This window comes from Myotis daubentonii, chromosome 16 (assembly GCF_963259705.1).
Source record: "Myotis daubentonii chromosome 16, mMyoDau2.1, whole genome shotgun sequence".
NCBI lineage: Eukaryota > Metazoa > Chordata > Mammalia > Chiroptera > Vespertilionidae > Myotis > Myotis daubentonii.
The window spans coordinates 23,220,266-23,242,428 of record NC_081855.1 but is presented as its reverse complement, the minus strand read 5'-3'; the positions used below and the strand labels follow the sequence as shown (position 1 = coordinate 23,242,428).

General features: G+C 43.1%; 1 protein-coding gene across 1 annotated transcript in view; it reads left to right on the top strand.

The window, feature by feature from the left end:
* Nucleotides 1-22,163, top strand: part of VPS53 (VPS53 subunit of GARP complex) — a 159,759-nt gene that overhangs the window by 111,250 nt on the left and 26,346 nt on the right. Inside the window, exons 15-17 of the mRNA XM_059669205.1 lie at nucleotides 1,988-2,135; nucleotides 7,402-7,484; nucleotides 8,937-9,015. Coding sequence (XP_059525188.1) covers nucleotides 1,988-2,135; nucleotides 7,402-7,484; nucleotides 8,937-9,015 — 310 coding nt within the window. The remainder of the gene's footprint in view (nucleotides 1-1,987; nucleotides 2,136-7,401; nucleotides 7,485-8,936; nucleotides 9,016-22,163) is intronic.

Here is a 22,163-nt window from a genome sequence, read left to right as displayed (position 1 = left end):
TCTTTTTTAAAAAAATATATTTTTATTGATTTCAGAGAGGAAAGGAGAGGGAGAAAGAGATAGACATATCAATGATAAGAGGTAATCATTGATAGGCTGCCTCCTGCATGCCCCCGACTGGGGATCGAGCCTGCAACCCGGGCATGTGCCCTGACCTGGAATCCAACCCAGGACCCTTCAGTTCACAGGCTGATGTTCTATCCACTAAGCCAAACCAGTGAGGGCTATACCTTGCTGCTTTCCCTTAACTTCATCCTGGGAGCATTTTTTCATGTGTGTTAGCCAGTGTCCCAGCAGGAAGCCAATGATGTGCTCAGCTGGGATGTTATTAGGATTGAGGCTGCTGAGTAGTCACAGAAACGAGGGTAAGGTAGAAGGAACCAACAGAGGACTCCGAGGCATCCATATAGTAGTGGGTGATTATTACTACTTTGAAACTCACTGAGAGGTAGGGCTGAGGACAAAGGTCTGCCCCACAGAAACTAGTCATAGAGGGCCAGTCACTGCCAGGACCACACTGAAGCAGAGGGAGTTGGAGGACTGTTATTGCTCAGACTTCTCTCCCCTGTACCTCTCTGACTTCCTGCTGCATCTCCCATTGGCTGAACGCAACAGGAGGAAGCCTGAGGGCTCAGGAACCTGGATGATGATAAGTCTGTGGAAGTCAGTCTCCTGAGCCATAGAGAAGGGAAGAGCAGAAAATGGATCTGGGAGGCCAGCAGAGAATAATGGGCACTCCTGACAGTAAATATTCATCAAAACATGTTTACTGGTGCCATGGCAGTCAAACATATGGGAGAACCTCAGTTAACTTCTAGGATTATGATCGATCATTCTCTTAATTGGTCATTTGGGTTGGGTTTACTATTTTGGTATTTTAAATAACACTCAGAAAAGCATTCTTGAACAGAAGTGGAACTACTGGCTTAAATCACCTGGACATTTTCATAAGCTCCTGAAACACACCTCCAGAAGGGTTGTCCGGTGTGACGCTCCTAACCTATAGTGGACAGGAGTGCCAGCGCCCTCCCACTCTTACATGTCCTGGGAATTAAAGTGTTTTCATACCTTTGATTATCAGTAACTGGGCAGGTTTTTTAAAGAAGAAATTTCTCTTTAATTTTTTTGTTGTTAATTCTCACTTGATATTTTTCCATTGAAACTTTTTTAAAGAGAGTGGAAGAGAGGCAAAGACAGAGAAACATGAGTGTGAGAGAAACACATTGATTGGTTGCCTCCTACACAAGCCCTGACCAGGGCTGGGGCTGGGGAGGAGCCTGCAATTAAGGTACGTGCCCTTGACCAGAATCAAACCTGGGACCCTCTGGTTCACAGGTTGACGCTGTATCTACTGAGCCAAACCAGCTGGGGCTAATTTTTAAGATAAATGCCATTGAATTCTATCTACTTTTAAAAAAATTAGACACTCATGGTTGAAATAACAGGAAGTTTTATAACTGCATTTTGACATTTTGTGAGCGTGTGATTAGACCCCAGTAGGAAGCGATGAGATGTCTTCTGGTTTCTTGAGACAATGGGGGTTTGGGCAGGAACCATTTCTTAACGTGCACTTTTGTACCCCTCCACCACCACGTGCAAATTCCTGTGCAGAATTTGCTTGACTGAGAGAAACAATTGGGGAGCCAGCTCTTGTGCTTCAGATGATCCTGAATGAGCTCAACAGATCAGGAAATGCCAAGCTAAGCAGCCAGTGTTCAGCAGCCTCCTCTGTATCAGAGTCTTCACAGTAAATATGACTGATTACTGGCTCACTGTTGGAAACATCTTTTCCTATTTCTGATGGTCTGAGAATTTAAACAGATGATAGTCAAGGTGAGGTCAATAGGAAAGGACTTGTTGTATGTGGGTTTATTTGGGCCATGTCCAGCCTTTCCTTCCCCCCTTTCTTTTCTTAAAATGTGCAGTTTCCAGTTCAGGAAGCAAATGAGAAGTCCCAGCCTGACTACTTCCTGTTCCCTTTCCTCAGAACCACAAGCAGCAGTGGAGGGCTGACCATCAGCAGCCTCCTCAAGGAAAAGGAGGGCTCCGAAGCAGCCAAGTTCACCCTGGAGGAGCTCTGCCTCATCTGCAGCATCCTGAGCACAGCAGAGTACTGTCTGGCCACTACCCAGCAGGTGAGCCGCCTGGCCGCCCGCTCCCCACCTCCTTTCCCAGGACCATCTCGGCCCCTTAGCTCAGTTGGTAAGAGTATGGGCCCTAAAAATGAAAGAAAAAAAAGTATGTGCCCTAACAAGGTCTCATAAAACCTTGGGCAGACTAGTTGGCCTCCCACAGAGGAAAACTGCTGGCTGTCCAGCCAGAAGACGGCCATCACAGAAGGGCCTTGTTAAAGGATCCCAGGCAAGGAAGTATGACTGATCTCTTCCCCAGAGTTATGTAAGCTACATAAAGGGCATGCCCTCCCAAAAGTAGGTCAGTAGCCCCATCTCCTGTATGAGACAAGCAGGAACAGACTGAAGGGTACTAGGACCCAGGCTCTGGTGGTGATGAGTCATGGCAGTTATTCCATTCTCAGAAGTCTTACTAGGCTAAGCAGAATCCTTTGGGCTTTTATGTGTCTCCTGGAATTTACATAGCAGTCTCAATCTGCCTAAACAACCAACCATTGTTTGGATGTTGACGTTCAGGAACTGTGAGGCAGGAAAGGGTGATGCCTCTACTGGAGTTCCTCATTAAAAGAAGGAAGACCCAGATAATTTACCATTCAGCCTTGATGTGGATTAAAAGTGCCTTTTCACATTTGCTCTGGAATTCACCTAAAGCCAAAGAAAGGACACAATTGGGGAAGGTGCTGCTCTTCCCCTTTTGGGGGTTTATTATTTATACATGTCTAGAACATAGGAAGGCCGTCATGAACTATGGTTCAGACGGGACAGCTTGGAACCCCTGTGAGCCAGAGTAAGAATACAGAACAGCCAGATAAGCAGTGTTTCCCCTAAAACTTCACAGTGGAGTTAAGCCAGTCAGAGGCCAGGCAGTAGCATGCTCTGCCTGGGGACGTGGGTAGATTGAGTCACACAGGGGATGATCTGTCAGGGTTTGGCCTTGGAGCCGGAGACAGCAATCCACTTGTTAGAAATAAGGCAAGTCCCCAACTTCAGGGGTCCCGGTAGAACACAAAGCAGACTCGGGAGCCAGGCAGCAGGCAAATGTCTACTACTGCAGGAGGGTGTGCAGCACGTGGTCTGGGAGCACGCGCACTGAGCCCGTGGTCTGCTCGGCTTTTTGATCCTGGCGCACGTGACCTGTCCCGCGCTCTTGATTGGAGCTCAGGTGCACAGTCTTTCGAGATTGGCTGATTGAAAGGGAGAGGTTGGCCTTTGCCATTTCAAGATGTTGGCCCCCAGGGGAGCTGCAAGCCATGCGGCCAAAATGGCAGCTGCCAAGTCACGCAGTCCAACATGGTGGCTGTCTAAACTGCTCTTGGACAGAAATGACGACTGGTTTATTCTCACACACTTAACCCCCAGGACTCCCAATATCTGTGAGGACCTCCAAGGAAGTGGTCCCAGAGTTCTTTGAGGAAGAAGCACTAGTGAACTATTCTGTGCAGAATTAGAAAGAATACACACAGATAAATAATGGTATTTTAAAAGTAAAATAACTGTGGTACAAAAACAAGCTATAAAAATAATGACCCTTGATCCCATCACCCTCAAATAATCATATTAGCAATTTGGAGGGTTGTGTTATTTTTTAATTATTTCCTTTTTAACTTTTTAAAAATGTATTGATTTGAGAGGGAGGGGAAGGTGTCGGGGGAGGGGGAGAGAGGAACATTAATTTATTGTTCCATTTACTTACGCAGCTATTGGTTGCTTCTCACGTGTTCCCTGGCCGGATCATGCCCACAGCGTAGCTATCGGGATGGAGGCCTGGCCGCTGAGCTGGCAGCAGGGTAGAGGTTCCAGTGGCTTTTCATGGGGGAGCCAACCTGGATAAGTCCTGCTGGTCAGAGATGGGACATCGGTGAGAACATGAGCCACAGTGGATGGAAATAGCAAATATTATTCCATCCGTTTGATTATAATGATTTTTTAAAAATTTGTTTCTCACATTTGATGAAGATCCTAAGAAACCGTGGGAATGAAATTAAAGAGTGGCAAATAAAGGGGACATTCTTGTCCTGCCTTTCCTAGCTAACTTGTACCTCAGGATAATCAAATAGTGGACAATGGGAAGTACCCCTTTATAGCTGAATTTTAGTTAATGAAGAAGAAAAGATAGAATTAGAATTTTTTTAATGTTTTTATTGATTTCAGAGAGGAAAGGAGAGGGAGAGAGAGAGAGACATCGATGAGCACTAGCCAGTTTGGCTCAGTGGATAGAGCGTCGGCCTGTGGACTGAAGGGTCCCGGGTTCGATTCCCAGTCAAGGGCACATGCCAGGGTTTTGGGCACGATCCCTGGTGGGGGGCATGCAGGAGGCAGCTGATCAATGATTGATTCTCTTTCATCATTGATGTTTCTATCTCTCCCTCTCCCTTCCTCTCTGAAATCAATGAAAATATTTTTTTTAAAAGAAACATTGATGAGAGAAACATGGATCTGCTGCCTCCTGTACAACCCTCACTGGGGATCGAGCCTGAAACCCAGGCATGTGCCCTGACCAGTAATCAAACTGACCTTTTGGTTCATGGGACAATACTCACTGGCCGGGCTAGAATATCATTGTTTATACTTCCTAGTGGAATAATGGATTTGGGCATTGACCATCAATGGCTACTGATACTACAAAAGGAGAGACAGGCACACATCATGCATCTGCCCTGCTGGTGTAGTTCAGTGGTGGAGCATTCAACTATGAACCAGGAGGTCACAGTTCTATTCCCGGTCAGGGCACATGCCCGGGTTGCAGGCTCGATCTCTGCTAGGAGGCATGCAGGAGGCAACCAATCAATGATTCTCTCATCATTGATGTTTCTATCCCTCTCTCCCTCTCCCTTTCTTTCTCTGAAATCAATTAAAAAGACTATAAAAAGAAAAAAAGGAATCCGAGCAATAAAATTTTATAACAATGCCAAGCCCTTGCCGGTTTGGCTCAGTGGATAGAGCATCGGCCTGCTGACTAAAGGGTCCTGGGTTCAATTCTGGCCAAGGGCACGTATCTTGGTTACAAGCTTGATCCCCAGCCCTGATCAGGGTGCTTGTGGGTGGCAACCAATTGATGTCTCTCTCTCACATCAATGTTTCTCTCTCTGTCTCTTCCCCTCTCTTTCACTCTCTCAATAAAAAAAAAAAAATGGAAAAATATCCTCCAGTGAGGATTAACAACAACAAAAGCCAATAATGTATCAATATTGGTTCATGAATTGTTACACTTTTACACTTAATATTTGCATGGGGTATTTCATTCATTCATTAATCCATTCATTCAAGAGATCTTTATGAAGCAGGTGCTGTGGTTGATGTTAATTAACAGTGGTGAACAAAGTAGCTAAGTTTCTTTCTGTCGTGGAACTTAGAACTGATGGAAGACCCCAGGTAATAAATATGTAACTTCAGTTTTGTGCTAAGTGCTAAGAAGGAAACAGGTGCCGCAGTGCTAGTGAGGGAGCTGCCTAGAGAAGTAGAGGGGACAGAGGGCCTGTTCTGGGGCAGCTGGCTGGGCAGCATCCCTACACCAAAAGGTTGCTGCTTAGATTCCCGGTCATAGCATATGCCCAGGTTGCAGGCTCAGTGCCCAGCAGGGGGTGTGCAGGAGGCAGCTCATCCACTCTCATATCGATGTTTCTCTTTCTCTTTTCCTCTCCCTTCCTCTTTCTCTAAAAATATTTATTTAAAATAGAGAAGGGCCTCTCTGAGGAGTGACATTGAAGCAGAGACCTGAGGGTTGGGAAGGAGACTGCCCAGTGAGAAGCTGGGCGGGGGGGGGGGGGGGGGGGGGCGGACAGACAGACTTTGGCATTTCCAAAACTTTAACTGGTCAATGTAACTGAAGCCAAGCCAGCAAGGGGGGAAGCTGGATGTGGCAGGAGAGAGAGACAGGACCCAAAGCAGGGTTAGAAGTTTGGATTCATTTTCAGTGTGGTAGGCAGAGGCTGCTGACGAGTTTAAGCATTGTAAGCCTGCACCATAATTTGTTTTATCAGTCCCTTGTAAATATACGTGTACATTGTTTCCAGTTTTTCAATAACAAACAGCGTTAGAAAGTGAGCTTTATGAGAACGGAATTTTACTGTTTTGTTCATTGAGTAACTCCATTATTCTTTTACAGAGCCTGGTACAAAATGAGTTTTCAGTAAATATTGGTTGAGTTCATGAATGCTGCAAAGAATACTTGCATATCTCTGTACGTTGTCCTCATTATTTCATTAAAGTACTTTCCTAGATCTGAAATTGCTGGTTTAAAGGCTGTGTATATTTAATTTTTTGCTTTTTAAATAAATTGCTTTCCAAAAAGATTACACTAATTTATGCACCCCTAAGAGCATTTTTTAAATTTAAGGCAACACATTTGTTAGTTTGTGTAATAAATAGGTCTGGGAGTGCTCGGTGAATCAGTTTCTGGGATGGTTGGAGATATTTACAATTCCGGGTCAGTTATATTTTTCTTCGAGGAGCTGGGAGCATGGCCAGGGTTTTTGTCTTAGGCTGTAGACTGCTTCACCTCAGTATCCCCAACACCTTAACCCTGTGGGTGGTGTGTAGGAGCACTCAGTGAAGACTTTAATACTGATTTTGTTGCCACCCACCACCAGAGGTTTCCAATGTTGGGGAGTGAGCCTGCAAAGGATGAGTAGTGAGTATCCTAAAAACCAGGGTCTTTTTTCAAATTAGTGAAATGGCTCTGGCCAGTGTGGTTCAATTGGTTGGAGCGTTGTCCCATGCACCGAAGGATCACGGGTTTGATTCTGTCAGGGTACATGCCCGGGTTGCGGGTTTAATTTCCAGTTGGGGAGCATCTAGCATCCAAGAGGCAACCAATCAATCTCTTTCTCTTTCTTTCTTTCTCCCCTCCCCTCCCCTCACCCCTCTCTCCCTCCCTCTCTCCCTTCCTCCCTCTCTCTCTCTCTTTCCCTACCTTTCTCTCTAAAATCAATAAGAACTTATCCTCACGTGAGGATTAAAAATAATCAGTGAAATAAATTGTCAGAGTGTCATAAGAGACAATTACAACCCAGTGCTCAAGGGCACAGGTTCTAGAGGATTTATTTCCTGGTCCCACCGCTTACTGTCTTGGGTGGGTCGCCCTCCATTTCCTCATCTGTAACATGGGGATAGGAATAGAGTCTTCCTCCTAGGGTTGTGCGAATGCAATGAGTCAATGCAGGAAAAGGGCCTGGAATTATGCTTGAATCATCAAACTCAGTCCATGTTAAGTATTCTTATTACGGTTCTTATTTGGATAATCATTAAGCATGTTTTTCTTTTCTAACAGCTGGAAGAAAAACTCAAAGAAAAAGTTGATGTAAGTCTGACTGAACGAATCAATCTGACTGGAGAAATGGACACATTCAGCACGTATGTACCTCGCACTCACTTGCTCACGGTCTGCCCTGCACAGAGCGGCATGTCTCAGGCTAGGGGCCTTAGGCCACTGCAGAGCCTTCGAGGCTTCCAGGGCCTTCTGATGGATCGGGGTCCTCCTCCACCAGCCACCAAGAACCATGAGGAGCTGGTGCGGCTGCGTCCCATTCTGTCTCCTCAGATAGAACCGTTTTTAGCTTCTAGGTTTATATTGTTTCACTATTAGAATAGCAAAAAGAATGCCCCCTTGGACAGCCCTGAGGGAAGGTCAGATCCAAGGCCTCCTATCTGCCTCCTAAATCCACAGGCGGCCAGCCCCGCCTCCAGTGTCTTAGAATATAAAGCAGCGCCCAGCCGGTTTGGCTCGGGACAGAGTGTCGGCCTGCGGACTGAAGGGTCCCAGGTTCTGTTCTCATAAAGGGCAGCTACCTCGGTTCCAGGTTCCATCCTCGGCCCTGGTTGGACGCATACGAGGCAACCAATCGATGTGTCTCTCACATTGATGTTTCTCTTTTTCTGTCTCTCCCTCCCACCCCCCTCCACTCTCTCTAAAAAAACCAACGGGAAAATATCCTCGGGTGAGGATTACAAACAAAAAAAAAATTGTAATACAATATAAAACAGTGATTTTCAACCTTTTATCTCCTGGCACACATAAACTAATTACTAAATTTTTACAGCACACCAAACAGTATAAATATATATATTTTTCCTGATCTGACAAAAAAGTAGGTATAATTTTGATTCATTGCACCAGAAGGCTAGTGTTGGCTGTTGTCATTTTTTTTTATTTGCCAATCGAAGGGAAAAGAGGTCAGTGTCCCTGGCTAAATAGTCAGGTATTCCCTGTTTTAAAAATCTTGCAGCGCACCAGTGTGCTGTAGCACACTGATTGGAAATATCTGGTATACACTGTAAGCAGCCAGGTTTTAGCTGTGTGTGTGTGTGTGTGTGTTTGGGTTGGGGGAGGTGGGGTGTCTGTCCAAGAAGTTCAAACTGAAAAGCCTTCTCGAAGTAGTTCTTTCCCTGGTGTTTCTTAGCAGTATTTTTTTCGTGGTCATTACATGAGATTGGGATAGGCTGAGCTTTCTCATCATCACTTTTTGAGGAAAAATTATAGTTTTCTTAAGTTGTTTCCTCTCCTTTGTACTTTTGGAGGTAGAAGTGAAGAGAGATTCTGGGTGCAGCAAATAGAATTTTGTGGAATTTTGTGTCCTCAGTGAGGACACACCTAAATAAGACCAGGACATGCAGCAAGAATGAAGAAAGAGCCAAGTGTTCCTCGTTGTCACTAATTCCCTTTTGAAATGAAACTCGAGTGTACTGAGTTTCTGATGAAATGATGAATCTCATTTTACACGGGTGCCTAAAACATTTGGGAGGGCTGTGTCATTTAAAAAGACCTCTTTTGGAAAGTTCTGACCTACGAATTTGTTTGACTTGCAGTGTCATCTCGAACAGCATCCAGTTGTTGGTTCAGGACCTGGATGCTGCCTGTGACCCGGCCCTGACTGCCATGAGCAAGGTAAGGGTTTGGGAAGTTGCTTCCCAGACATCCAAGGGTGACCCCAGATGGTTTCTATCAGCTCTTGCCTGGAACATCTTCAAGCTCTTCAGTGCTTAGAGCAGGGGTCCTCAAACTTTTTAAACAGGGGGCCAGTTCACTGTCCCTCAGACCATTGGAGGGCTGGACTATAGTTTAAAAAAAAATTATGAACAAATTCCTATGCACACTGCATATATCTTATTTTGAAGTAAAAAACCAAAACGGGAACAAATACAATGTTTGTATTTGCATGTGGCCCGCGGGCCGTAGTTTGAGGACCCCTGGCTTAGAGTATCAGTCTGGAGGAGAATGGAGGACCTCAAGGAGTCTCCCAAAGCGCTCATTTTATCTTATACCTTAGGTCCATCTCTTGTCCTTTTTTAAAATATATATATATTTTATTGATTTCAGAGAGGAAGGGAGATGGGTGGGGGGGGGGGGGGAGAGAGAGAGAGAGAGAGAGAGAGAGAGAGAGAGAGAGAGAAACTTCAGTGATGAGAGAGAATCATTGATTGGCTGCCTCCTTCATGCCCCCTACTGGGGATTGAGCCTGCAACCTGGACATGTGCCCTTGGCGGGAATCAAACCCGGGACACTTCAGTTTGCAGGCCAATGCTCTATCCACTGAGCCAAACCAGCTAGGGCCCATCTCTTGTCCTTTGAGAACAAGACGGGGAGCAGATGGGTTTGGTAAGTCGAAAGGAGAAGTTAACTTTGGTTAGCATCTGACACGTGCTAATGAAAACTTTAAGTGGTCTCACCAGAATGGGTTTGTTAGTAACTTCTGGCTCATCTTCATTGTTGCCCACTGAGAGGATTTTCTCATTCTTTCTGAGCTCTGGTGCCCATGCAGGATTGTTTAATCAGGTTGTGGACCCTGGTGTTCTGTTACCTTAGCTGCCCATCAGTTAGTTCTCAGCCCTCCTTTGACACCTACCACATGCTGCCTCGTGTTGCTATTTGGCTTTTATGTACCTGTGTCTTTCTTCCTAAAGGGATATAAATTCCTTAATGCATGGACCATATAGAACATAGAAGACTCATGTTTGTTGATTAATTGAGTTGGAACAGGCAATTCTTTATTGATTTATAAGTCAACATTAAGCTATCCACTGTAGAACCTTCTAGAGCTGGGGTCAGCAAACTGCAGCCTGTGGGCCAAATTAGGCCCACTGCCTGTTTTTGTAAATAAAGTTTGTTTTTGTAATCACAAATAGGATTTTTTATTTGTCACCATTAAGTCCGAATTTTAAACAGATTTTTGAACTAGAGGCTCAAATCCATCAGCTCATTCAACTTTCCTGTCTCCATCCCCAGTAGCGTTTGCAGAACTGCTACCTTCACCGTGAAGCTCCATGAGTTTCCCCAATTCAAACTTGGGCTTCTTCAGGATTGACTTTTCTAACAAAGACATCATGGAGCAGATTAATGAACTGGCAAGACTTTTCCAGTGTTCTCTGGAATCACTTTATTGACCACTTCTTTCAAGTCATTTGTCTGCACCTCTTGGGTCATGATTTCCATCATCATCTTCCAGATTTGGTGGGCCTGTTCATGCTGAACACAAGGAGGCCTTCCAAATCTGATTCTTGCGTTTTTTAGTAAAACCAACACAGAATAGATGAAGCAAATAACCATCAGTAGTCTTGACATCAACATGAGCTTCAATCATGGTCTACCTTTTTTTTTAATCCTCACCTGAGGATATGTTTTTATTGATTTGAGAGAGAAAGGAATCGGAGAAAGAGAAACATCGATGTGAGAAACATCAATCGGTTGCCTCCCGTATGAGCCCTGAACAGGGATTGAACCCACAACCTTAGGTATGAACCCACAACCTTTTGGTACAGGACAATGCTCCAGCCAACGGAGCCACCCAGCCAGGGCTGGTCTGCCGTTCTTTGACATGGAGTACATGTAGTGTCCATGGTAAGATCATGCCAAGGAAATTAGGCAAATTTTTGTCCTGAACATTCTTAGCTTGAATTTTCTAAATGGAACTGCATCATTCTGTGTTTCAGATAGGCTCACTTCAAAAACACAACCCTTGAGACCATTAGATAGAATTTTGTTCCTTAAGCTCTCATGACAAGTACTTTTCCAATATTTCTTATACCGAACATAGCTGGTGCTTTCTCATCATACCAATCTTGCTTGAAAAATGGGTCGACCTCGCTAGCCAATTTGGCTCAGTGGTAGAGCATCAGCCCATACATTGAAGGGTCCCAGGTTCAGTTCTGGTCAAGGGCATATACCTCAGTTGCAGGTGTGATCCCTGGCCCTGGTCGGGGCGTGTGCGGGAGGCAACCAGTCCATGTGTCTCTCTCACATTGAAGTGTCTCTCTCACATCGATGTTTCTCTCTCTTTCTCTCCCCCTCCCTTCCACTCTCTCTAAAACTCAATGGGAAAATATCCTCGGATGAGGATTAACAGAAAAAGAAAATGGATTAACCACTTTCTTCTTGGCTCCCTTTTTGTCACCTTTTGTAAGTCACTTGTTCTTGCCGATTGCCATGGTGCTGCTCAAAGAGCCGAAAGGTGCAAATAAAGTCTTAAATAAAGGTGTACAGTGGGGCCTTGACTTACGAGTGTCCCGACTAACGAGTTTTTCGAGATACGAGCCGTCTCTCGGCCGATTTTTTGCTTTGAGTTGTGAGCTAAAATTCGGATTACGAGCCAGCTTCAGATACCCCACCGCTAGTTGGCGCAGCGAACGTCACAGTGAACGCCACAACATCAGCCCAGCATCACATGTCTGATTCATTCACTTTTTGACTTGACATACGAGTAATTTGAGTTACGAGCTCTGTCACGGAACAAATTAAACTCGTAAGTCAAGGCCCCACTGTACATAAAGTTTTATTGGAACATAGCCATACTCAGCTAACTATACAGGGTGGGCCAAAATTAGGTTTACAGTTGTTTGTTTGGAAAAATATACAGTAATTAATAAATAATAATACAAGAATAAAGTCTGGTGGTGGGTGAGAAGAGATCAGCCAAAGAACTTGTATGCATATATGTATAACCCAAGGCCTGGGGTGTAGGTGAGGATGGGGGTGGGCTAGAAGGAGTCAAAGGGAGGAGAATAAACTCTGTGTTTCACATACAACGGCAAACCTACTCTTGCCCCACCCTGTATATTGTCTGTGGCTGCTTTTTGGCTACAAGGGCAGAATTAAGTAATTGCAACTGAGACCATATGGCTCGCAAAGCCTAAAATATTTACAATCTGGCCCTTTACAGAAAAAGTTTGCCAATGCCTATTTTAGTCTTAGACTCTTGTAGCATTCTTACAGATTCTGGAGAAAGAACTTCTCTGGGGTATACTGGTCAGTAGCAGACTGAGCACAGTGGAAAGAACACTGGCTTTGGAGTCAGACAGGCCTAACTCCCCTCATTTTTCCTCTGGGGGGGGGGGGCGGGTTGAGCAAATGACTTAACCTCTCAGGGCCCAAGTTACCTTCTCTGTATGAGAAGTCAGGCATCTGCTTCCGGCGCTGTGAGGATGGAGCACAAAGGGAGTGACTGACCCGGTGCCAGCAGATGCTAGCCCTCTCTCCCTCTTGTCAGGAGGAATGGCTGTGTCATGAGGTTTTGTTAGCAGACATTTGGTCTGAATTTGGTTTTGTAGTAGATTGTAAATATTTAACAAAAATAGGATTAAACCCGAAGCTTAGACTTCAGGGTTTTATGAAGCTAAGTGGGGAGTCCTGAAAAGCTGATGTCACAGCTTTTCTATTCAAAAGGTGGATCCTCTCGCCAATCCTGGCAATGTGCATTTCCAGTATTCTCAGTGTTTACAAGCAGACAACTCTGAGCAGGCAGGTTGAGGCTCACCCATTTTCTTAAAGGAACGTAGCTCTAAAGATCCATTTTGTGGGTTCATCCCTGGCTGCTGGTGAACACTCACTGTATCCTGAGCATGATCCGTTCCAGCTGCCATCTCTCCTGAACTGCCACACACTGTAGATCGGAATGCAGCTGGTGAAAGAACTTTTACATTTTCCAAAGAAGAGGGGATTTTTTTTTTTCTTTTAGTAAAACAACAGTTGTAGGGGATTTAACACTCCAGGTGTTGCTTATATGAACTTGTCAGTTCACTAGGTGGGTTTCCCTCAAGCCCCCTGCCCCTAGCCCTACCGCTCATTTCTCCCCCAGACCCACACCAGCAAATGCTAACAGAGACCATACCTCCCGAATCTTTTGTTTATATCATAGGAAAACCACAGGCTTGGGAACGCAGAGGCTGGGAGGCTATGGCTCTTTGTCTGAGTCTTCTGGAGTTCTAGCAAAATGAAATCCATGTGATGAAAATGACTAGATATAAACAAGCCAAGTGGTCAGAGTGATTCAACATACAGCCTGTTATTGGTGCCTGCATCCTGTTTTGTGTAGTTTCTTCTAGGATTTTAAAAAACTTTTGTTTGGTAATCATGCTTATTACTATCTCTGATTCCATCATTTTTGCCGCTAATTGAACAGTTCAAATCAGACTCTACCCAGCACGGTGCTGGGAGTTGCAAAGCTGGGAAGGATATACTAGTAGATGTTATCTCAAGGTTCTGAGATTCCAGAAGGTGTGGGGCAAGAGATGTGTGAGATGAGAGGGATGCCCAAATAACTGCAATACAGTACCGTAAAAAAAATCAGTACCATAGAAAAGCACAAAATGTTCCCTCTTTCAAAGACGGGAGAGTTTATATCCCGACGGGGAGATAAGAGCCTTTGTAAGGAAGTGGCATTTGAAATAGGCCATGAAGGATGGTGCAGTTTTGAACTAACTTGTGATTAGGAGAGCATTTGAACAGGGTGACAGTATGAACAAAGGTTTGCAAAGTGAGGAAAATCAGAACTTTGTCAAAATTGCCATTCTCGTTACACACCTTTAGAATTCCACAGGGTACTCTGTACTTGCACTTACAAGGGAAACCTGCCCTCAAGAAGTTTATATTCAGGGGAGGGGGTACTTAGAATAACTGGTGCTGTAAATAAATGTACTTTATAAGCCTTGGCTGGGTAGCTCAGTCGGTTCGAGCATTGTCCCAATATGCCAAGGTTGCAGGTTCGATCCCTAGTCAGGATACATACAAGAAACAAACAATGAATGCATAAGTAAGTGAACAACAAATTGATGTTTCTCTCTCTTAAATAAAATAAAAAATTTTTAAGTGTAAAAGAAATGTATTTTATAAATGATAAGAAAGAGAGTTTTGGGCTTACCAAAGTAGCGTGGAGGTGTTGGATGATACTGAGTTTGACAAGATGGATTGAGCCAAACAATTTAGTTACGTCCTTCTCCTGAGGGGACACCTGATTCTCATTGAAGGCACCCTGTGACCTTCTCATTGGTTAGCATGTAGGGCTTTCATTATTTGTCCCTTCCCTACTTTGTTAGTCCTGCAACTCCTGTGTATATACCTAAATACAGTCTCCAGGCCACTTTCACGTCCCTGAATGCATTGTTTTTTTGTGGTTTCCATCCCTTTTCTCATTCTGTTCTTTCTAGAATTCTCTTCCCACTATTGTCTGCCTAGTGAGCACGTCCTTTAAGAAATGTCTGCCCCACTTTAAGAATTGAGGTATAATTCACCCTTTTAAAATCTATAATTCAGTGTTCACAGGGCCATCCATCCACCACTGTCTAATTCCAGAATGTCTTTACTACACCAAAGGAAACCCTTTTCTATTAGCAGTCATGCCCTGTTTCCCTGACAATCACTAATCTGCTTTCTGTCTCTATGGATTTGCCTATTCTGGACATTTCACATAAATGAAGTCGTACAGTATGTGGCTTTTGTGACTGGCTTCCTTCACTTGGTCTAATGTTTCCAATGTTCATTCATGGGATAGTATGTATCAGTACTTCGTACCTTTTTGTGGCTGAATAATATTCCACTGTGTGATTATACCACATTTGGTGTATCCATTCATCAGTCACTGGACATTTGGGTGTGTCCACATTTTAATTATTATGACTAATGCTATGAATATTCATGTATAAGTTTTTGTGTGAATATATGTTCCCAGTTCTCTTGCATATATTATATCTAAGAGTGAAACTGCTGGGTCATGTGATGGCTCTATGTTTAACATTTGGAGGTATTACCAAAGTGACTGCACCATTTTGCATTCCTACCAGCAGTGTATGAGGGCTCTCAGTTTTCCATAACCTCACCAACACTATTTTTTAAATTATAGCCATTATAATAGTGAAGTGGTATCTCATTGTGCTTTCAGTTTGTATTTGCATTTTCCTGATGACTAAGAAGTTGAGCATCTTTCATATACTTATTGACCATTTGTATATCTTCTTTGAAGAAATGTCTATTCAAATCCTTTGCCCATTTTTTTTTCTTTTTTTAACATGATCTGGGATACTTTTCTAATTCAGCTTTTTTCTTCAGTGGAGGGGGTGGGAGGAGGTGAAGCAGGGGAAGTACCTTCTGACACCTTGCCAATGCCAGGAGCCCAAAACCTGGGTGCCCTAGAGGCCAAGAAGTGAGAGATGGCCAAGGGTATGGGCAGGTGGCTGTAGGGTGCAAAGGAACTCAGAGGGAGGTTTCTAGGAACTAGTGAGAGCTGGATACACACCCTGCAGGCGTATATTGCTATTTATGGCTGCCTCGGCTGATTCTGGCCTGATACACAGCACGGAAGTGGGTAGGAGGGGAGGAAGGAAAAGAGAAACACAGAGGGAGAGAGACAGAGACAGATAGAGACAGAAGGAGGAAGGGAGAGAGAAACAAAGACAGAGATAGGGACATAGCAGATGTAAGAGGGACTGAGAGAGAAGGAGGGGGAGAAAGATAAAGAGAGAGAGAGATACTTTGCCCATTTTTAAATTAGATGGTTTGCTATTGTTGAGTTGTAAAAATTCTTTTTTATAGTCTGAGACTAGACCACTAATTGAAATATGATTAGCAAATATGTTTTTTTTTCCTATGGCTTGTCTTTTCACTTTTTTGTTCATGACCTTTGAAGCACTGAAGTTTTTCATTTTGACAAAGTCCAATTTATCTATTTTATTCTTTTGATACTTGTGCTTTTGGTGCCACATCTAAGACACCAAATAATAATCCAAAATTATATTTTCTTCTAAGCATTTTATAGCTTCAGCTCTTACTTCTATCCACTTTGCGTTAATTTTTGTATATGGTGTGAGGCAAGGATTTAACGTCATTCTTTTGCATATATACATCTAGCTTTCCCAGTACCATTTGTTGAAAGACTTTTCTTTACCCTTTTGACACTCCTATTGAAAATCTGTTGACCATAGATATATGAGTTTACTTCTGGACAGTCAGGTCTATCCCTTTGGTCTATATGTCTGTCCTTAGGCCAGTACTATACTGCTTTGTAGAAAGCTTTGAAATCAGAAGTGTGAGTCCTCTACCTTTGTTCCTTCTCGAGATTGTTTTGGCTCTTTTAAGTCTCTTGCAGTGTCACCATGTTTTGTCTTACCAGCGTGTCTTTCTCTCTCAAGACACCACAGTATATAGACTACCTCTCTATTTTTCCATTTCTGCCTCCCCTGTTATGCTTTGAACAACTTGAAGCTTATTCTATTTTGGGTCTACATAGCATAGCATAGTCCTTGCTTAACAGTAGTACAGTAAGTCCTCACTTAATGTTGCTACTTTAAATGAAATGACATATAATGAAACGAATTTTACATAAGCTAATTGATATAAACAGGAGTTAAGTTCCCGCTGCATTATAACAAAACGACACCGAATGACACAATGTTCTTTGAGGACTTGCTGTACTCCCTGAATGACTTTGAAGCTGAAGAAGGCAGGAAGAAGAAAGAACTACTAGTAAAGTTTGTAGACACCCATTTGACCAAAGGATGGCGACAACAGAAAAGATGGGTAACCGTACGGAACAGATTGAGCTGTGTGGAGCTGGTGGGCTAGAGCAGGAGACTTGAGTCATAGGAAGCGTCAGGATCGTGGGCCCTGGGGTCTTTAGGTGCATACATACGAGTGCTGTTGAGGAGGATGTGATGCTCCTCAATGGTGCTAACAGCAGGGCTTCTTACTTCATTAAGTGGCATCTGGCGCTGACTGAAGAAAGGTCAAAATCAGGAAATGCCCACACCCACCTATTCGCTCCCCCAGGTGCGGGCAAGAGCCCTGCTGCTGGAAAAGGAGAGGAAAACACAGAGGGGCAAAGTTAGTAGAAAACATACGCACAAATGGCCTTAAGCAGGCCAGGCCCATGGGGAGGAAGTGAAATATGAGAGTTTAGTGGTTCCTCTGAAATTGTAACTTTGAGATTATAGTAGTGTTGCTGAAAAGTGATGTTAAAATTATTTTTCAGACTTCTTTTCCCTCCCATATTGCTTTATTTTCTTAGATGAGCTCTGTGAGATGATAGGAAGTTAAGTCACTTGTCCATGATCTCTTAGCCAGCAGGTGGCAGAACCAGGATTCAAACTCAGGTCTCTCTGCAGGATTGCACCATATCATACATACAGAATAGTAGTAAGTCATTTTGGAATATGTGGAAACTGAGGCAAGGCAGCTTAAGTGATTTGCTCAAAAGTGGAGGAGCAGTAAGTCAGTGTGTGCCCAGTACTACTAGGTTCACAGGAGTGTTCATGCTTCCTTGATTATGAGCTCTTCAAGAATTCCCACGCATCCTGGTAGATATTTGTCTTCAGCTTTTCTTGGTCTGACACCATGACTTCCCTACAGGGAAGAAAACAGGTTGAGCAGCCCACCCAAGTATCCCAGTCTGCTTTGTATGTTTCTCCCTGAAGATTCAAGAGTAATTATCATGGAGTGTGTTTATTTAGTTGTTTTGTTTTTTTGTTTTTTTTTTCATAATATACCCAAAGCCATAAAGCTTTATAATAGTGAAGCAAGAAATAAAATCAAGTCTCCTGATTCTTGAAAAGGGGAGTTGTTTGAAGTGTTTTGTGGAAATAGGAAGAGTTCTGTTTTTTAAATGTAAGTTCCATAAATCTTTAGAAATCAGTATGACTAAATATGGCCTTACAGGTAGAATTTTTATTTTTTTTAATTTATGGCTTTCTCTAAAGCAGGGGTGGGGAACATTCAGCCCGTGGGCCATATAAGGCCCACGAAATCATTTGGTCTGGCCCTGCCAAGGCTTTAGGGGTGAGTTAAATAGATGTTTGACCAAATACAGCAGGCTAATGTTTAAGTTGATAATTTTGAGTGGCCTGGGAATGATGTTATAAATGTCCAAATGGCCCTGGGCATAAAAATGGTTCCCCACCCCTGCTTAAAGGGACCGTTGGGCCCCTCACTATGTCCTTTTTCCTAGAGCTGTACACATCATTGGTTGAAAGAATCTAGTCTCTAAAGTCAGACACACTTAGCTTTTTGCTCATTAGTGGTAGTTTTAGAAAAAACCAGAAAGAAGAAACTGAACAAATTAAATATTCTTACAGTCTAGTATGTAATTTCTATTAGATTTCAAGATTGTGAACATGTACTAATTTAGAAGGTGGTGTTCCTATCCCCCAAAGACATTCTGAAATAGCTAGAACAGTCCTCAAATCTGTTCTTTTTTTCCTCAGTCATTAAAATGCAGATCTATTTCAGGAGGCCCACGGAACCGCATGGTTAAGAAATCCTCCAGTTCACTTTCCACCCTCAATCCAGGCATACCTTCCCTTTCCATAGGAGAGAGTTTTTTCATTATGGCCAAAGCAAGTCACTTTCATTATAGAAAATACAGATTTTTAAAAAGAAGAAGATTTAAATCACCCATAATTCCAATTAGTGGATATATTTTAGTCTTTTTTACAAATATATATATATATATATATTTTTTTTAATATATATTTTATTGATTTTTTACAGAAAGGAAGGGAATTTTTAAATAAGTTCATACTTTACATACTATTTTATGACCTGATTTTCTCATTTAACAGGTCTTAATACTTTTTTGTCATTTAATCTAGAACTTTAATATTATTGCATAGTATTCCATAGTACAGAGTATTTATTGTTAAAACCATAACAATAGTTAACGTTTGCTATGGAGTTTAATACATGCCAAGCACTATGTTAAGAACATTTCATGCATTATCTTTCAATAACTCTATGGATTTTAGATATTATTATTATTATCCCAATTTTATAGCTGAGAAAACTGAGGCTCAGAGAGGTTAGGTTAACTTGCCAAAGACACACTTAGCAGGTTGCACAGACAATATAACTCATGACTGGCGGACTTTGAATTTCCTCATTTTAAGTGCTGTGATCTACTCCTTCCCTTAAAATCTATGTAATTAACTTGCTTTTGATAGGTTTTTAAGTTATTTTCAATTTTTCACATTTACCAGTATAAACAGTCTGGCAATGGACAACCTTGTGTATATGTATGTGTGTGTATTTTTTTCTAAACATTCATAATTATTATTGTCAGATTAATTCCCTTAAAGGGAATTGTAGAAATCAAAGCTATGTAAAATGCTAAGATTTTTGATAGGTGTTTTCAAATTGCTTTTAAGAATTCACCTTTCCATCGGCCCAGCAGTGGGCCAATGAAATATATATAGCCTGGTCAGTGTTGCTCAGTGGTTGAGCGTTGACCTATGAACCAGAAGGTCATGGTTTGATTCCCAGTCAGGGCACATCCCTGGGTTGTGGGCTCCATCCCCACTATGGGGCGTGCAGGAGCCAGCCAGTCGATGATTTTCTGTCATCATTGATGTTCCTCTCTCTCTCTGCCTCTCCTTTCCTCTCTGAGATCAATTAAAAAAAAATTTGTGAAAGGGGCTCAGCCCCCGCCGCCTCTGGCAGCTGCCTTGGCCCCCACCCGCTGCGGTGGCTGCCTCTGCCTCAGCCCCTGTTGCCACGGCTTTGTCCGAAAGGTTGTCCAGAAGGATATCTGGTCTAATTCGCATATTATGCTTTTATTATTTATATATATATATATATATATATATATATATATATATATATATATATAGAGAGAGAGAGAGAGAGAGAGAGAGAGAGAGAGAGAGAGAGAGAGAGAGTGTGTGTGTGTGTGTGTGTTTTGTAACTCCACTTTCTGGGTCTTTATTTGTCCCTTGGAGTTTGACCAAAGAGGTGAGAGTCCTTCCTCATCCTCTGCTCCACCATCACCACTTGCACATCATCTACATATGTACAACCTCCTGCTACATGTAGATTTTGCTTGCTCCAGGTCCTTCAGCTAATGCCAAGTTCATTTAGGGTGGTCACACTTCTTTTGGAAACCAACATGGTAAAATGGAAAGAACATGGACTTTGGAGTTAGATAAACCAATTTCTAATCTCAGCCCTGCTAACTTCCCAGTTATGCTTAATTAGGCAAGTCATTTATTGTCCTCTAGCCTATCTTATCATCTATAAAGTAGGAGTAATACCTCCTTCGCTGCATTATTATAAGCAATAAGTTCATGTGAAAATGGCAGTCATGATGCTTGGTATGTAACAGGTGGTCGAAAATATTCCTTCTCCCTTTTTATTTCCCATACTAGAGGCCTGGTGCACAAAATTCATGCATTGGGGGGAGTGCCCTCAGCCTGGCCTGTACCCTCTCACAGTCTGGGAGCCCTTGGGGGATGTCTGACTGCCACGGAGGTGGGAGAGGTTCCCACCACTGCCACTGCGCTCACCAGCCGTGAGCCCAGCTTCTGACTGAGCGGTGCTCCCCCTCTGGGAACGCACTGACCACCAGGGGGCAGCTCCTGCGGTGAGCGTCTGCCCCCTGGTGGTCAGTGTGCATCATAGCAACTGGTCGTTCCGCCATTCGGTCGATTTGTATATTATTCTTTTATTATATAGGATAGTATTTGGTCTACTGCTGTCCATGCAGAAGGCACCTATAAATATAGCAGATGCTTGTTGTATGAGTAAGAGTAACCCAGACAAGCACTAAAGTGTGCGTGTGTGTGTGTGTGTGTGTGTGTGTGTGCATGTTTGTGTGTGGCAGTTGCTTGGGCCAGTGTCTAAACTCTAACACTAGATTCCTATTGCCTGAAATGTTCCCATAATCCAAATGTCTGAGTCTGTGCTCTCTATGTCTCTAGTCCTGTGATCAAAATGAATAGGTGGAAACTTGAATTTTAAGTTGAATAATATTTGAGGAGACCTCTCAGTTGAGGAGACCTCTTTCCAATCTTTATATAGCCATAGAGAAAGCAAAGCTTCATGATAAGCTAGTTGGGAGCTCTGTTCTCTAATGAGTGGATTGGTCAGAATTCTCTGCTACCATAGGCTCTTAATAGGAAGTGATTGTCTCCCCAACCTTCCTGTGACAACCTGTGAAGTGTCAGCATCAACCACATACTCGTTCCTCAAGCAGCAGAAACCATGGGCAGCGGTGATGTCTGGGCTCCACAACCTCTCCCTGTGGCTACATGCGGGATCCTGAAGGTTCTAGCATTGTTACCTTGGTCGTTTCCTTGCTTATGTTTCTATCAAACCTACATCTTAGTTTCTACTTCTTTGCAAACTGTTTTCCTTGTGGTTTATATAGTGTCAGTAGTATTCTATGCCACCCCAGACCCTAACAAAAAGCACAAAAGGAGCCCTAGCCAGTTTGGCTCAATGGAAAGAAAGAGCATCAGCCTGCAGACTGAAGGGTCCCGAGTTCAATTCTGGTCAAGGGCATATACTTCGGTTGCAAGCTAGCTCCCGAGCCCTGGTTGGGGAGCCTGCAGGAGGCAACCAATCAGTGTGTCTCTCATATAGATCTTTCTCTCTGTGTCTCTCCCCCTCCCTTCCACTCTCTCTAAAAATCAATGGAAAAATATCCTAGGGTGAGGATTAATAAGAAAAAAACACACAAGAAAGCTTTAAGTATGCAGAGGTACATTTAAATGTCAGGTGCCACATTCACCGGAAAATTGGGAGTCTTATTTCTATGGATGGCTTTTCATGATGTTTGTTCTTCCAATGTAAGCTGCTCTTCTCTCTCTCTCTCTCTCTCTCTCTCTCTCTCTCTCTCTCTCTCTCTCTCTCTCTCTCTCTGAAAGAGTACTTTGCTTGACCGCTATATATTTCATTAGTTTTTTGTGGTGTTTTTTTTTGAGAAACTGGGCTTACCTTGAACTAAGGCCCAGTAAATGGTTTTATTTTATTTGTAATTGCTTTTTAGTAAGTGTCTAGGGAGC